Source organism: Sorex araneus, chromosome 3 (genome assembly GCF_027595985.1).
Source record: "Sorex araneus isolate mSorAra2 chromosome 3, mSorAra2.pri, whole genome shotgun sequence".
Taxonomy (NCBI): Eukaryota; Metazoa; Chordata; class Mammalia; order Eulipotyphla; family Soricidae; genus Sorex; species Sorex araneus.
The window spans coordinates 138,543,908-138,561,211 of NC_073304.1; the positions used below are offsets into that span (position 1 = coordinate 138,543,908).

The 17,304-nt window shown below is 43.2% G+C and overlaps 1 protein-coding gene across 1 annotated transcript in view; it reads right to left on the minus strand.

Moving 5' to 3' along the window:
* The window catches only part of BFSP1 (beaded filament structural protein 1), a 45,258-nt gene that overhangs the window by 7,395 nt on the left and 20,559 nt on the right, over positions 1–17,304 (minus strand). Inside the window, exons 5-6 of the mRNA XM_004610970.2 lie at positions 11,730–11,837; positions 76–296 (exon numbers count right to left, since the gene is read on the minus strand). Coding sequence (XP_004611027.2) covers positions 76–296; positions 11,730–11,837 — 329 coding nt within the window. The remainder of the gene's footprint in view (positions 1–75; positions 297–11,729; positions 11,838–17,304) is intronic.

Sequence of the window (17,304 nt, forward strand, 5' to 3'; positions counted from 1 at the left end):
CAGCAAAGACTTGTGGCATCAGTGGCCAAGATGAAGAAACCAGGCATTCTTTCAACTGCACCCCACTGACCACACCTGCTGCCTTCATTCTCAATGATCTGATGATATCGGTCCAGTTCATTTTTCAGGGTTTGCTGGGCAACCACCAGCTGCTGGCAATCATAGGAAGACTTCTCCAGGACCTTCTCCATGTCTTCAATTTCCTTCCGCAGGGATTCTATCTGTTCATTACAGAGCTGCATCTCTTCGTCGTAACACTCATGAGCATCTTTAATAGCTTGTTCCAGGGTTTCTGTCTGTGGACAAAGACATGGATGTAGGAAACCCATCTCTCAATGTCCCCCAGGACACAGATCTGGCAGGATTGTCTGTGTCAAGTTTATTCAAGTTCATTCATTTAGTCTGTAGTCAGCTTCTTTTTCAGCAATGAATCATGCCAGAATCCTTAGGCTAAAGATGAATGTGAAAACTGAGCTCATTCCCCTTATACCAGCATCACACCCTTCAAAATTGGTTCTTAACAGAACTCATCCTAAAGGCAATCTGCAGCTGACAAAACCAGAAATTAAGATAACTAAAATACTGTTGTCCAGGAATGACATTTACAATTCAAATATAGTAAATGTATTATTCACACTTCAATGAGCTAGTATAAACCTGAGAGCCAAAAAAAAATGACTAAAATATCTACTTAGGCAGATAATATGCTATTCTTAAATATATTTTATAAAAGCATTTTTAAATGTTTATTTTTATAAGATGACATTTTCCTATTTATTATGATGGTTTATTATTAAGGAAGTTTTTCCAACTTTCTCCTGATTTTTTGGTCAAGTAGAGTAATGTATGTGTGTGTGTGTGTGTACTTGTGTATAAGCAAAATAAATTTAGTGGGCTGGAGAGATAATACAATGGGTGAGGCGATTGATTTGCACATGGCCAACCTGGATTCAATCTGCAGCACCTCATATGGTCTCTTTATCCTGATCAGAAATGATCTCTGAACACAGAACCAGAAGTAAGTGCTGACTACTGCTGGGTATGAGCCAAAAACCAAATAAAGGATTTTTTTTAATGTCTAAATAACTTTAAAGAAATATTTTATATACAATGCAGAACAAGTAAAAATTAAGGTAGGAAATAAAGAAAGAGGAAGCCTGGCAATCTCCTCAGAAAGTCTACAATCCCCAAAGCCCCCTAAGTGTGCTTTTATACAAATTTAGTATTGGGAGTTAGAATCTCATTTTCCCTAGGAGAAGAGGATCTAAATTGTTGTCCTCAAAACCAAAATAAACCATCAAAACTACTTCTGCCTAAATCAGCTTTGCTCACACTTCCAAGTATGTTGTAACTTCCTGAGGATATTGCTAAGTGGAGATTCTAATTCAAGGGGTCTGCCTTGGACCAGAGGTTCTGCACCAGGAGTGGGACATACACCTCACTCTTCTCAGGGCTTACTCCTGGCTCTGTGCTCAGGGATCACTCCTTCTGGGACTCAGGGATCCATACACAGTGCTGAGGATTGAAGCCAGGTTGGCCAATGCAAGGTATTGGCTCTGGTTCAAGTTTCTGCATTTCCCACCAGGTCCTGGGTGATACTCAGGGCACTACTCGCTGGATCACGCTTTGAGCCTGGAGAACTAGACAGATAACTTGAATTCAACTTCTTACACATCCGTGATGGCCTGGGCAGGGGAGGGAAGGGAAGGGAAGTGCCAAGAGAATACAAAGAAGGTGAAAAGGCCTGGGGTGCTGGAGGAAGTCCCAGAAGGTTTCTAGGAGCTGGTCCTGCTTACTGAAGAAGGAAAAGCATCTTCAGGAAAAAACTAACAAGCAACAGGTGCTGTGAACTGCAGGGGAGTTAAGGTGAGGAAAAGAAGAACGGCTGACACATGAGGGCACTTGCAGAAGGGCAGCCAAAAGGACACTAGGAAGATGCCTTAATGCCACCCCTTGATTTAAAAAAATAATAATAATAAAGCTAATAATATGGGGCAAGGAGCCCTGCACTCCTGCTACTCTCACACCCTTGTAGTTGAGGTTGCCGAGGAAATTATCACCCTCCTCTGCCAGATGTTCCCACAGATCAACATAACTAAGGAACCTGCAAAATAAGCAAGAAGGACGGCAAGTCCCCAACAGGTGTCAGCCAGCTGCTGCTCTCTGCCTTGGGACAGAGACGCTAAACTCCATGCTTCACCTACAGTGCTCACATCCACTCCCCCAAATGAAACAAGCCCCACGTAGCATGGAGGGTGAGGGACCAAGCACCCCGGCCACCCTTCCCCCAAGAATACAGACTCCACATACAAACCAAATATTCAGGAGCCCTGGCTGGAGCAACCCTGTGGCCCCCGTTCTGCTAGTCATTCACAATGGCATCAGAACAAAGACCCCTGGCCTGCTCCCAGAACACCACACACATGGAGGATGTGGACTCTGCGGCAGCTTGAGCTTCATTCTGAACAAGGGGGATGCTGAGCCTCTTCTCTCTGTTCTTCCTGCTAGACTGGGAATAGCCAAGGATAAGAGTGCCAATGTTTAGATGTACCAAAGTTTCTCTAACCAGTCATCGGTTCTGGGGCACTTGGGTTTTTTCCTATAGATTGAACACAATGGCCACTCAATGCCTCTAGTGCAAACTACAACACCCAAAAGGAAAGAGAGAACCAGAGGGAATGCCCTGCCACAGAGACGGGGTGGTGTGGCGGGGAGGGAGTGGGGTGGTGGGAGGGATGCTGGGATCATTGGTGGTGGAGAATGAACACTGGTGGAGAGACAGGTACTCGATCATTATGTGACTGAAGCTCAAGCACGAAAGTTTGTAAATCTGTTACTGTACCCCCACGGTGATTCACTAATAAAAAATTTAAAAAAAAAAAAAAGAGTATCTTCATCGTGCTCTGCTCAGGTTGAACTTGGCAGAAAAAAAATGACTCAGCCCAAGCCATCCCCACCTGTTCCCCAGAAAGCCCGGTGGCCGCCATCTTCTAGAGCTCAATGGAAAACCCAGGTACAAGCCAGCAGTGACAACATATGCCAGGCCTCATGGGATAGGAGAGGAGCCGGTCCTTCTCCTCCCCCGCCCCAACGGGACCCTGAGATGATGCCCACGAATGGCCCCCGGCTACTTATTAAGCTCCCTAATAGCCATGATCCCAGAGATACACAAACAAATCTCAGCTCTTGGTAGAAATCTCTCCAGACTTCTAAGTATTAAAATTTTATAATTCCAGACATGATATGCTACTCATAACCAGCAATACAAAATGAACTGTCTAACATTGCCTTTTTGGCAGGTCTGAGTGTTGGGGGAAAATTCAAATAATAATGGTGGGACCGGTTCAAAATATTGAAATTAATCAAAGTAGAGAGAGAGTAATGTGGAAATTTTCTACCACACAGGCAGGGGTAAGGGTGGGATGGGGGGAGGGGATACTGGAGTTTTGGGTGGTGGAAAATGTGCACTGGTGAAGGGATGGGTGGTTGATCGTTGTATGACCAAGACTCAAACATGAAAGCTTTATAACTGTTCTCACGGCGATTCAATAAACTGAAAAAAAAAAAAAAGACTCAGCCAGGTCAACAGGAACCCAGGCGATGTCACCTAGGAAGCCCATCTGATGAGGTGGCTTCCTCTACCCTCCTATTCCCCCTGGTTCCTCTGCATCCAAGGTCATTTAGGGGTTGGGGAAAGAGCGTGTTTGAGCCACACCCAGCAGTGCTCAGGGTTTACTCCTGCTCTGAACTCGGGGATCACTCCTGGTGGGGCTCAAGGGACCATATGGGGTGCCAGGGATCAAATCCAAGTTGGCTGCATGCAGGGCAAACATCCTGTTCACTGTACTATCTCTCTGGCGCCCAAGGTCATTTTATAAAAAGGAAGCAATCAAGTATTTCTGTCTTACCAAACTCTAACACTAGGTGGTGCTAAGTGACTTTCAGGAGGAGATAAGCTACTTTTTGACTGACATTATTGCACAGTTGGCAATGAAAGGCGTGACTTCCAGAGACTCCCGGATGAATGCAATTTTAGCATACTGAAAGTGCCTCTCCTTTCTCTTCCTCCTGTAAGCAGTGCCATCTGCAGAGCGTTTGTGAATGCTCTGCGTTCAGAGCCTACCGGCCTCCATCCTGTGGCCATCCCTCTGTCCTTGGACTAGTGTTTCCCAACTTGTGCCTGCAGAACCAACCAGAGGCTATGAACGTCCAGCCCAGAGTTCCCGAGGCAGCAGGGCCGAGAGGGGCCTGTGCATTTACTGTTTTTGTCTGCTTGTTTGGGGGGGAAACACCTGGTGTGGTGCTCATGGCTTACTCCTGGTTCTGCACTCTGGGATCACACCTGCGGGAACTACGGGGTGCCAAAAGATCAAACCTGGGTCAGTCACATGCAGGGCTTGCCCTGGCCACTGGACTATCGCTCTGACCCCAAGGGCCTGTGTATTTGTATTTCTGACAAGTCTCTGGGTAATACTGCTTGGTCTTGGCCCAGATCTTAAGACGCTGCTATGGGAGGTTCTGTTTGGTTGGTTGGTTCTGGGTTTGAGTGCTACACCTGAGAGTGCTCAGGGTTTACTCCTGACTGTTAGTGCTTGGGGCATCATATGTGGGTCAGGCCCATGCAAGGCCACTGTCCTACCCACCCAACACCCTTTCCCAAGCTCCCCTGAAAAGCAAAAGTCAAGGAGAATAGCTGTGTCACAAAAGACTGAATATAATCACTGCTGTTTGTGAAGATGAGGGGAGCCACCAACCAAAGACAGTGGGCTACCAGCCCACCAGCAGTAATGTGTCTCAATCCCTCTGCAACACAAAAATTAGTTCCATCAAAAATATGTTAGGGGGAAATGAACAGAAACTTTTCCAAGGAAGAGATACGAATGGCCAAAAGGCACATGAAAAAGTGCTCTGCATCACTAATCATCAGAGAGATGCAGATCAAAACAACCATGAGATACCACCTGACACCACAGAGACTAGCACACATCCAAAAGAACAAAAGCAACTATAGTTGGAGAGGAAGTGGGGAGAAAGGGACCTTTCTACACTTGTGGTGGGAATGCCGGCTGATTCAGCCCTTTTGGAAAACAATATGGACTCTTCTCAAAAAACTAGAGGTTAAGCTCCAATTTGACCCAGCAATACCACTGCTGGGAATATATCCCAGAGGAGCAAAAATGTATAGTCGAAATGACATCTGCACTTATATGTTCATTGCAGCACTGTTTACAATAGCCAGAATCTGGAAAAAACCCGAGTGCCAGAGAACAGATGACTGGTTAAAGAAACTTTGGTACATCTACACAATGGAATACTAGGCAGCTGTTAGAAAAAATGAGGTCATGAAGTTTGCATATAAGTGGATCAGCATGGAAAGTATCATGCTAAGTGAAATGAGTCAGAAAGAGAGAGACAGACATAGAAAGATTGCACTCATCTGTGGAATATAGAATAATAGACTAGGAGTCTAACACCCAAGAATAGTAGAAATAAGTACTAGGAGGTTGACTCCATGGCTTGGAGGCTGGTCTCTCACTCTGGGCAACTCAGAGAAGGGAACACCAAGTAAAATGTGGTCAGAGGTCATGCGGGGGAGGAGTGATGCGTGCCAAATGTAGACTAGAGACTGAACGCAATGGCCGCTCAACACCTTTATTGCAAACCACAACACCTAATCAGAGAGAGAGAACGAAAGGGAATACCCTGCCACAGTGGCAGTTTGGGGTGGGGGGAGACGGGACTGGGGAGGGTGGGAGGGACACTGGGTTTACTGGTGGTGGAGAATGGGCACTGGTGAAGGGATGGGTTCTCGAACTTTGTATGGGGGAAACATGAGCACAAAAGTGTATAAATCTGTAACTGTACCCTCACGGTGATTCACTAATTAAAAATTTTTTTAAAAAATATGTTAGGGGGTTCAGTGCCACCTGTACAGGTCAACCTGTACCTGTGGGGCAAATGCGTCAGCAGCCTGATGGTGACTCCAGGCTTTCTGATAACCCAAAATTGTCACTGTGCCTCTGGCCTTACTCTAACAACTTGAGAACAAGTTTCCCAATATATTAAATCTCCAAAAGTTAGGTATGTGGGAGTCAGGCCCACAAACCACCTCTGGCTCAGTTATACAAGCTCATTCATTGGCCTTGCTTCAGAGACCCATAAATAAATCTCGAAAGAGATTAAAAGCATCAGTTAATCTCAGACCCACACATGACTGAAAGACTGGAATAAACAGGAGGAGGACAGTCAGCCTGGTGCCCGCTCAAGCAGAGCCCCCGGCAGCCTCTTGCTTCCACAATCCAAAAGTACCACCGTACCCCCAGCCCGACTCCACCATATCAGGACAGACTTCACAGAGATATAATCTGCTGAAATTTCTGGTATGTGGACTTTGTGACTGAAATTTTCAGACTTTCTGGGGTCAGGATGGGCTACTTCCCCCTACCTCCCTGTACTTTTGGAAGCCTCTGCAGTCATATCCATATCCCAAAACCGCCACCAGTTAAAAAGCTATCCCAGTTTTATAGTCCTGATAAAAGTTCTGAATGCCCTGAACACCATGACCTCTTAGTACCTGTATTACAAACCATAATGCACAAAAATAGAGGGAGGCTGGGCGTGGGGGGTGGGGAGGGAAATGGGGGACACTGGTGGTGGGAAATATACACTGATGGAGGAATGGGTGTTGGATCATTGTATGACTGAAACCCATTTATGAACAGCTTTGTGATGTCTATTTCTCAGATATTCAATAAAATATTTTTTTAAAAAAAGTAATGTGGAGTTCATGCCTGCTTCAGTCAGCTTAATCAGTGGCTTAATAAATAGCAGTACTCCTACATTATTATAGACTGAGAAGCAGATAGTCTAGAATGAGACTTCTAGAATGAGACCAGAAGAAGGCTGTCCCCACTAGACGCAGAATCTCCAGATAAGGAGATGTAGGCACATCAACACCTTATGTCAGCATTTGAGACCTCCCCAGGCCAAGAGTCCAATCAAACTGATCTGAACTCTCACTTATAAAACTGGGAGAGCAAAGGAGCACTGTTTAAAATTCTACGCCAGCACTTACACTATGGCAGCACAGCTAATCCAGGCACACCTCCAAGTTCCAGAGCACAACAACAATGTGGCAGTAAAGCAAATGACATAAATTTTTTGGTTTCTTGGAGTATAAAATTTATGTTTACATGATACTGTCACCTATTGACTTTGCAACATCATTTTCTTCTTAAAAACATACCCCAACAGGAGTCACTCCCAAACTCCATGGCAGAGTTAACCATGAGATGTGGTCCCAAAACCCAAATGTATACATATTTGGGTTTGGGGTCACATCCGGCATGCTCAGGGGTTACTCCTGGCTCTGCACTCAGGAGTCTTCCTATAGGAGCTCGGGGGACCATATGGATACCAGGGATTGAACTCAGGTCAGCCATGTGCAAAGCAAACACCCTACCAGCTGTACTATCATTCCAGCAGCCCTCAAATAAACTTTTAAATTTATACCTTCATTTTTAAATACATTACTGCAAAAAAATATTGCTAACTCTCATCAGAGTCTTCAGCAAATTCTGATCTTTCTGCTAGTGGAGAGTTTCATAGAAAATGTAATATCTTGATTACTGAGGCATCTTCAGTGTTTCTACTGCATTGAGAAATAAAACAAACACAAAAACAAACAAGTAGGACCACAGATTTCAAAACTTCTGTACTGTTAAAGAAACTGTCATTAAAACAAAAATGCACCCTAAGGAATGGGAGAAAATATTTGCATACCATACATCTGAAAAAGAACTAATATCCTAGGTATGTAAAGCACTCACAAACCTCAACTATGTCACACACACACACACACACACACACACACACACACACACACACACATGCACGTCCATAAACAAAAAGGGATAAGAGCTGAAAAGACACTAGCTAAAAAGAGACCCGGAGGTGGTCAAGAGATATGTGGAAGTGTTTTCATCACTCCTTACCAGGGACACAACTTAAAACGGCAGTGAGAACAGCCTATACCAAAGAGGTCAGAAACAGCTGGTGCTGGGCGGGAACGTGGGAAAAATGAAATAATCATTTACTCTTGAATTGTAAAGTGGTTCAGTCTCTATGGAAAATGGCATGTTTTTTCTCAAAAAAAATTAAAACAGGGGTAAGAGATAGTACAGGGGGTAAGGCGCATACTCAGCTGACCTGGGTTCACTTCTCAACATCCCATATGGTCCCCACAGCACTGCCAGGAGTGACGTGACTCCTGAGCACAGAGCAAAAGTTAATCCTGTGCACCACTGGGTATGACCAAAAAGCAAAAAAAAAAAAAAAATAGAAGCTAGTAAATGATCCAGCAGTTCAACTGCTTGGTATCTATCAAAAACACTAATTAGAAAATCCATAGGCACACATATGTCCAGTGCAGCACTATTTACCAAGATTGGAGAATAACTGAAATGCCCAGCACTCCACAAGGTGAGTAGACAATGAAGTGGTGATATCTACAAATGATGGAATACTACTCAGCAATACAAACAGATGATCTGGCATTTTGCTACAACACGGATGAAACTAAAGAAATACAGCAAGGGAATAAACAACATCCAGTGAAAACAGAGTCGAACTATGACAGCAGAACTGAAGTTACTAAGCTTAGGCTGAGGGACGAGCAGGTGGAGGAATGGGGGCTGCCAGCAAGACAGACCTGAAGAGTGTAGAGAGACACTGGCACTTTGGTGGTGGGTGTGGTGCAGAAATGTTGCACACCTAAAACATAAGCAATCATACTAGTATAAACTAGGGTGCTTCAATTAAAAATTAAATCAAAATATTCAAATGAAAATGCAGTGTCTACAAGGAGCAATAAAGGTGGGTGTGAAAAAACAAAGTATGTCTGTCCAACTTTATTTCATAACATTCTTCCAAATTTAATTAAAATAAAATATATATTACCATACAGGAAATGATTTGATAATGTCAGTGAGGATATGGGATATTATGAGAACCAGAGAACCAGCGCTCTAGCTCCATTCTTGGCACTGCATTGCCCCCCACCCCTAAGCACTGCCGGGCCCTGTGCTCAGAAGTGACCCTTGGCCGTGCTTGTGGCACCCTATGCAGTGCCAAGGACCTGGATGAGCAGCAGGGAAGTGCCTTATCCCCTGGACTATCTCTCCAGCACTAACTGGCAGCATTTTGCTTCTTTTGTTTTGTTGTAGTTTGGGGCCATATGTGGTGCTGGGGATCCAATTCTCGCTGGCCACATGCAAGGCACATGCCTGACAGCTGCACTGTCACTCCAGCTCCTGAGTGGTAATATTTTGAAAACTATTTCTATAGATTGGTTATCCTTTCATTACATGTACTTCCATTTTATGCCTTTAATATTTTTCTGAGAAAGAATCCAGGGGCTTCACTCTTCTGTCAGCAGGGAGCCTGTCATGAGAAAAGAAGCTCAAGATTTGAATTTAAAGCAACAGCCTCAGAGTAAGACTAGAAAGGCTCTTCTCCATAATAGCTCAGGTGATGACAAGTGAACAAGATAGACTTATTGTCAGACACTACTTCCATCCTTTATGAGATGTCTTATTTTTATATTCTACAAACACGCATGTATACAGGAAGAGAAGTCATGTGTTCCACCTGGAACTGGATACCACATCAGGCCGGGCTCTCACATCTTCCTCGGTATCTAGGACAGAACTTTTCCACTTTAACGCACGGTCATAAGAGAACCACATTTCACCTTGACAGTCAAATGAATCACAAATAAGTATGCTTGTGTACATATATCTGACATCTGAACACATATCTGTTTTAACACATAAACATATATCCTTAAAATAAAATTTCAAAAATATCTTTTACTTGTCATGCACTTCATTCTTTCTTATTCTATCCTAGACTAGTGTTATCCAATTCTTTTGTGACAATCCATTCAGCTCAATTCATTTTACAACCCAATAATAAAGGAGTTCTAACCAGAGATGGTTTAGAAAATGATGTCTCTATATCTATATTGGAACTTGTGACCACTTCTCCAATATCACTGTCCCTCTCCTACACACACCCCAGTAAGTATATGCACATATGTATGTACACATAAACACATGTGTATGGATGTTTGCACTACATAGACACATACAAACATGCGCACATATATACATGCATGCACACATGTAGATATATATGCATGCACATGTGCACACACAACACACTCTCCTTTTATTCATTCAGGGTCTCAGAAAAAAACAGATCCAAGCATCCAAAATGTCACATCTGGTCCTTGACTGGAGGTTTGTCACATAAGAAACATGTGTTTTATGGGCAGCCTAACTTTTTTATAAAGCTGTGGGGTTTTTTACCTCAGGGACAATCACTAGACCCTGGTTTCCTTCCCGGGGCCAATGAGAGTTGTTGTCCCAAGGGGCGATGTGTATATCGTGGGGGAGGAAATAAAATATCTGAACTCTGAAGGTTCCAGAAATGAGATCCTGAGCAGGTCTGGAGGAAACTGACTACTCGCAAAGTGCACCCCATTTCACTGTGACTTTGGGGGGAAATTGTTGTGGTTATGAGATAGAGACAAAGTAACATATAATAGGCACTGGTGATGGGAGAGAGAAAACGTAACATAAAGTACAAATGATGCCTTCTGGAGAATTATTTTTTTACAATTTTTTGTTCTCATGTTCTAAAAGATATAAAAACTAATGCCACTTTATTTTGACATTTGGAAATGCTGTTCCCGACTATATGAAGGCACAGTATTTTATGTACATTGGAATGGTCAGGAGTAAGTAAAGAAATACTTGAAAGAATCGAGAGGGATGAAAATACAGAGTTGATTAATCAAGGAGTCGTGAACCTTAGAATCAGGGTTGAATGTTGCTGTTTAGTTCTTACACTGAACAGGCATGTAGATGGAAAAGTGAGCTACAAATTCTAAGGAGAGGTGAACACCAGCACAGCAGCTCTTTCAAAGGCTTATAATCAAATCCCAAAGGAGAAATTTTAGGTCATGAGGAGGCATAGGGGAAATAAAGATTTGAACATAAGTAAAATCCCAGCAATGTGTCAATTTATTTATTTTCTTTTTTAAAAAATACAACCTGGAAAAAAATAAGTGGAATCTATAGAAATTGGAATCACCTGCCTCTTGGGGGTTTGTGGTGAGGGGCAAACAGTGATTAGCCTAAAGGATGTCTCTGAAAAGCTAAATATAGCATAACCCATTGCCTGCAACTTCCCAAGAAATTTCCAACGTGGGCATGAAAATCCTACATCCTGGGGAACCCATAATTCTGGGAGAATTTGGAAGAACCGGTACCCTATTCAGAACGCCCCATTTCTAAATCAGAGTACACAGAGTACTTCTAAATCCAAGTACACAGGTGTGGTACATGTGCAGGGACTTGCTGGGCTGGATACCTATGTACTTTTCACCATGTACAGGTACCCGAATAAAAAGTGTTCTGAAAGCTGATTCAAACTGAGGCATAAGGGCCAGAGCAATAGCACAGCATGTGAGGTGTTTCCCTTGCATGCGGCCAACCTGGGCTTGACCCCAGCATTCCATAGGTCCCCTGAGCTCAGCGAGGAGTAATTCTTGAGTACAGATTCAGGAGTAAGTCCTGAGCACCACCGAGTGTGGCTCAAAAACAAACAAAAACATTAAAGAGGAATGCCCACTGTGGGGCAGCGGATGATGGGATGAGCAGTACCTGGGTCTGAAGCTCAGTTTTCTGCACCTGAAGGGCAGAGAGCACCTCCTGGGACTCTTGCAATTCACTCTGCAAAGCAGCCACTTCCTGTTCAGTTAGAGATTTTTCCTGTGCAAAACAAAACAAAACAAAAACAGTAGTTACAGCACTCGCATATGCTTAGCAAGAGAAGAAAATGGTGAGCCCTGTTATGTTTGTACCCCCTCCTGATAATCTATATGCTGAAGCCTTAACCCAATGAGGTGGCATTTGCAAGCCGATCTTTGGGGGATAATTGAGATCATTAGGGTAGGACCACTTCAACCGAGAGGAAGAAGCGGATATCAAAGAAAGGGCCTGTGAGGACATGATGGGTCAGCAACTGCCTGTAGATCAGGTGAGGCGTCCTTACCAGGAACTGAATCTGCTGGAACCTTGATCTTGGGCTTCAGCTTAGAGAAGTATGAGAAATAGATGGCTGTCACTGAGACTTGGGTCTGCGGCATTGGTTACAGCAGCCTGGCTGACTGAGGCAGGCCACTGCTAATGTCTTCTCCTGAGGCATCAACTGTGTGAGTGGGAGGTCCAGGGACCTCTTCACTTAGCGTCCTATTCACTTCCTATTCATCTTAAATCCTGCCCTCACACCAGCCTGCAAAGTGCTTCTAACCAAGTGCATGTGACCCCTGATCATCAAAACAACAAAGGGAAGAGAATGGGGAAGAATTAAGGCTTTTAGAAAAGCTACCTTACTTAGGCCTTTGTACAACTTGGTACTTAGACCTTTGTACCAGTTGGTTACAGAGAGCTGGAACATGGGACGGTCACTAGTGGGCAACCTGGACAAGAATATCCTCATGATGATCAAAAACAAATGTGATTTTCCTGCCTCTAAGATGTGTCTTGGTAGGGCCTAAAATTTGGGGACTTTTTTAGTTTGAAATTTTTTTTACTAGTTTAAAACAAACAAAACCTCAGAGAGGGAGGAAGGGCTCTGTGACTTAGAACACCTACCTTGCAAGCACAGTCCCAGTGTCATCACATCTGCTGAGTACAGTCTGACACCTTCTGTGACTCCCCCAGGACTGCGGGGAGTGTTCCTCAGCGAGGAGTGTGTAAGCACCACAACAAATGTGTGCAACCTCTGTTGAGCATTGAACCTAAAACATATGGGCGCACAAGCCTGGAATTGTGACCCCGGCAAGTATTGTGTGAGCATCATAGAAAGAAGGGCAACTAACGCTCAGCCAATGAGCTCTGCAGACAAGGTTCTGAGAGCCACAACCTGATGTGAGAACTACAATGAACTGTGCAAACAGCACAGCCAGACACGTGTACAACTGCACCTCCCTCCTCCAATTATTGCCCCGACAGAAGAAAGAAGTATTGAGATGGTTAAATGTCATTAGGAGAGGGAGAAAGATGTTTTTTTGCCTTCAACCAAATGGTCATTGTAAAGAGAGAATCTGTGAGCACTCCTGTACACACACACACACACACACACACACACACACACACACACACCCCACACCACACACACACACACACACACCACACCACACACACACACACACACACACACACACACACACACACACACTGCAGAATACCTGAATTACGTGCATGATCTCATGTAGGGCTTCATGGAGAAAATCGACTGGCAAATAGTTCACCAGCTCTGGAAAATTGGTTACTGTGGAACTCAACTCACAGATGCACACATTTCACAGCTAATGGGTATGTCCCCAGGGAGGAGGTGAGGAGGGGGGTCGTAGCAAAGGTATAAAGCTCAGAACTTTGCACTAAGACACAGAATGGCAAGATGAGAATTAACACCTGGGCTTAATTAATCTCCACTCTAACAAAACCTAAGCTGGAGGAAATCTATGAAATTGGCAAGATTTTCAGTCTTCAGCAGTCCCCTGAAAACTTGCTCTGAGCCTTTTTAGAGCAGGAAGCTACCTGAGAACAATTTCCTCCGCTCTAAGTTGGGAGCAGAGCAGCAGTGGTCGGAGCAATACTGCCTCAACGAGACCTGGAAACACATGAAAGAGCTTCGCTTCTCTAACTCACATCCATTTCTAGGCAGTGTGGTGAAAGGAGCATTCTACAGCTGGTTGATGTCTTCAGCTGGTTGGGGAAACTTTTTCTGCCAGGGATCATTTGTATATCATTCTCAAGCCATAAAATACAGGAATATGGGCTGGGGCTGAGGGCAGTTGATAAGCACTTGTGTCTGTCCCATCATGAACCAGGCCAGATCACATGATTTTTCAGGACTAATGCGGCCTACAAGTCAAATATTTCCCATATCTTTGAAGGAAAGCTGATGGCAGATCCATCTCTGCCTGTTGTATTATCCATTCCATGAGATCACTGATATGATCAAATTAATGACTGCAGCAAGTTCCCCTGAAGGGTTTGAACTTGGTAACATAAACCTCCCAATCCCGTCAAACACAGATATCCTAAGTGATACCAGGGTTGCTCAGGGTTATAGGGGTGTAACACAGGTCTGCCCAGCCTTAGGGATATAGGTAACATAGGAAGTTTGTGACTGCAAATTCACAGCAGCATTCTAACTGCTATAGGTAACATGAAACCACAGACCAGCAAACATGCAGGCCCAAGCAATTACAAAACCACAGGCATCAGCACAATTTGGCAAGCATGAGCTCTCAATTATTCCTCAAGCCAGCTCATGCTTGGAATGCTGCTCATAGCCCACCCATAGCACCAGAAAAGAGACAAAATAAAGAAATTCACCCTCAACAATGGATGGAGACAAAAGCCTAGAAAAATCCCAAACAGCAGAATTTTCTAGACTATATGAGCAAGACTTGTAAGCAGCAACCCCATCAACATTCAGCGAAAATTTATCATTGAAAGAGACCATCAGGGGCCGGAGTGATAGCACAGCGGGTAGGGCGTTTGCCTTGCACGCGGCCGACCCGGGTTCGATCCCCGGCATCCCATATGGTCCCCCAAGCACCGCCAGGAGTAATTCCTGAGTGCAAAGCCAGGAGTAACCCCTGAGCATCGCTGGGTGTGACCCAAAAAGCAAAAAAAAAAAAAAAAAGAAAGAGACCATCAGTAATTTTGGAGAAAGTCTAAAATAAGGTATGAAAAAAATTAACAGAAATGAATGAGCTAAAGGGTACAGTGGCTAAACTAAAAATCTTATTAGCAGGACCTGCACATAGAATGAAAGAACTTGGATTGTTGACTTTAAGGACAAGGCATAAGACACCATCAATAAAGAAAAATAAAGAGTATAAAATAATTTATGAGATTTATGGCACAACATTAAGAGAAGAAATATCACATCATACTGCTTAAGAAGACTGAACTCTCTTAAACTTCGTATGAGGGAAACATGAGCACAAAAATGTATAAATCTGTAACTGTACCCTCAAAAAATAAATATAAATAAATAAATAAATAAATAAATAAATAAAAAGAAGACTGAACTCAGTAGTCAGAGAGTAAGCTTTGCATGCAGAAGGCCCATGTTCAATCCCTGGCACCACACGATCCCTTGAGTATTGCCAAGAGCAACCCTCCAAGCCAGGAATGACCCCTGAGCACCACTGGCTATGTCCCAAAACTAAAACAAAAAAACACTTAAACAAAATTGAACAATACTTCACAAAGAGTCATAAACCATGACCAAATGGGACTCACTCCAGGATGCAAAGAGGGTTCAACACAAGCAAATCAATTAATGCAATAAACCACATAAACATAAGGATAAATGGGGCCAGAGCAACAGTACCATAGGTAGGGCATTTGCCTTGCATGCAGCTGACCCAGGTTCGATCCCCAGCATCCCATATGGTCTCCCAAGCACTGCCAAGAGTAATTCCTGATTGCAGAGCCAGGTGTGACCCACCTGAGCATTGCCCCAAGGTGTGATCCAAAGAGCCAAAAAAAAAAAAAAAAGGATAAATGAGTATCAGATGATTACATCAATTCGGAGAAAAAAATTATAAAATTAAATACCCATTCGTTGTAAAACTCAACAAAATGTGGATATCTAGAACTTATGTTAATATGAAAAAGGCCATATCCTACACATGGAAAGCCTTCACTCTGAGATCAGACACTGGGCAAGAATGTCCACTTTTACCACTATTATTCATTATACTGTTGGATGTCCTAGTCACAGCAATTATGTAGCACTGTAGCACTGTCACTGTAGCACTGTATCCCGCTATTCATCGATTTGCTCGAGTGGGCACCAGTAATGTCTCCATTGTAAAACTTATTACTGTTTTTGGCATATTGAATACACCACGGGTAGCTTGCCAGGCTCTGCCATGCTGGCGGGATACTCTCGGTAGCTTGCCAGGCTCTCCAAGAAAGACGGAGGAATCGAACCCAGCTCGGCTGTGTGCAAGGCAAACGCCCTATCCACTGTGCTATCGCTCCAGTCACGGCAATTATGTAAGAAAAATAAACCAATATACTAAAGTATAAAACTAAAATCATCAAGAAAATTTCTGTTGCATGTCTATATACAATGAACTAAAACAAAACAATCACATTTATAATTGTGTCCAAAAACAGGTATGTCCAAATTAACAAAGTAAGTAAAAGACTTATACCTTGAAAACATTAGTTACTATTAAAAGAGATAGACGAGGACACAAGGAAAATTAAAATACTCCATGTTCAAGTCTTGGAAGAGTTAAAATATTTTAAAAGACTACACTAACCAAAGCATTATACAGATCAGTGAAATCTCTTTCAAAATTCCAGTGGTATACTTCAAGGACACCAAACAAAAACTATATAATTTGTATGAAACCATAAGACTCCCTCAATAGTCAAAGCAATTCTGAGAAAAAAAAAAAAGATAGGAAAGAAGAGCATAAAAATAATGTAGGAGTCAATACAGGTGCTTGCTTTGCATATGGAAAATGTTAGCTCAATCCCTGATATCACATATTGTGCCCTAAGCACTGTGAGGGTTGACCCCTGAGCACTGAAAGGTGTGGCACAAAAACAAATAGAAAAGATGGGCAGCATTGCATTATCTAGCTATGCAACAAGCAATGTTAATTAAAATAGTGTGGTAGTGAAATAAAAGCAGACTCTCAGATCAGTGGAATAGAACTGATAGCCTGGAAGTAAACACTCACACCCAGGTGGATGATCTCATTCACATGGATATAAAGGAACAAAGCAAAGAAATGAACAATGTAGACGAAAATAAACCTTTGGGAGTCAAAGTGATAGTACAGTGGTTGGGCATTTGCGTTGCCTGTGGCAGACCCTGGTTCAATCCTTGGCATCCCATACCCTGAGCACCACTAGGAGTGATCTCTGAGTGTAGAGTCAAGTGTAAACCCTGAGCATCGCCAGGTGAGACCCTAAAAGCCAAAAATCCAGAAGAAAAAAAAACAAACCTCTTGGACTCTTGCAAGAGAAATGAGGTTGCCAGTGGTAGTCGTGTGGGAAATGGTGATGGAAACAGATACAGTGGGACAACATTAACACTACTATAAAAAATTAAATTTAAAAAAAAATGGGACTACATAAAGTTTTTAAGTTTCTGCATGGCAAAAGAAATGTGGGTGAACATTAAAAAGTC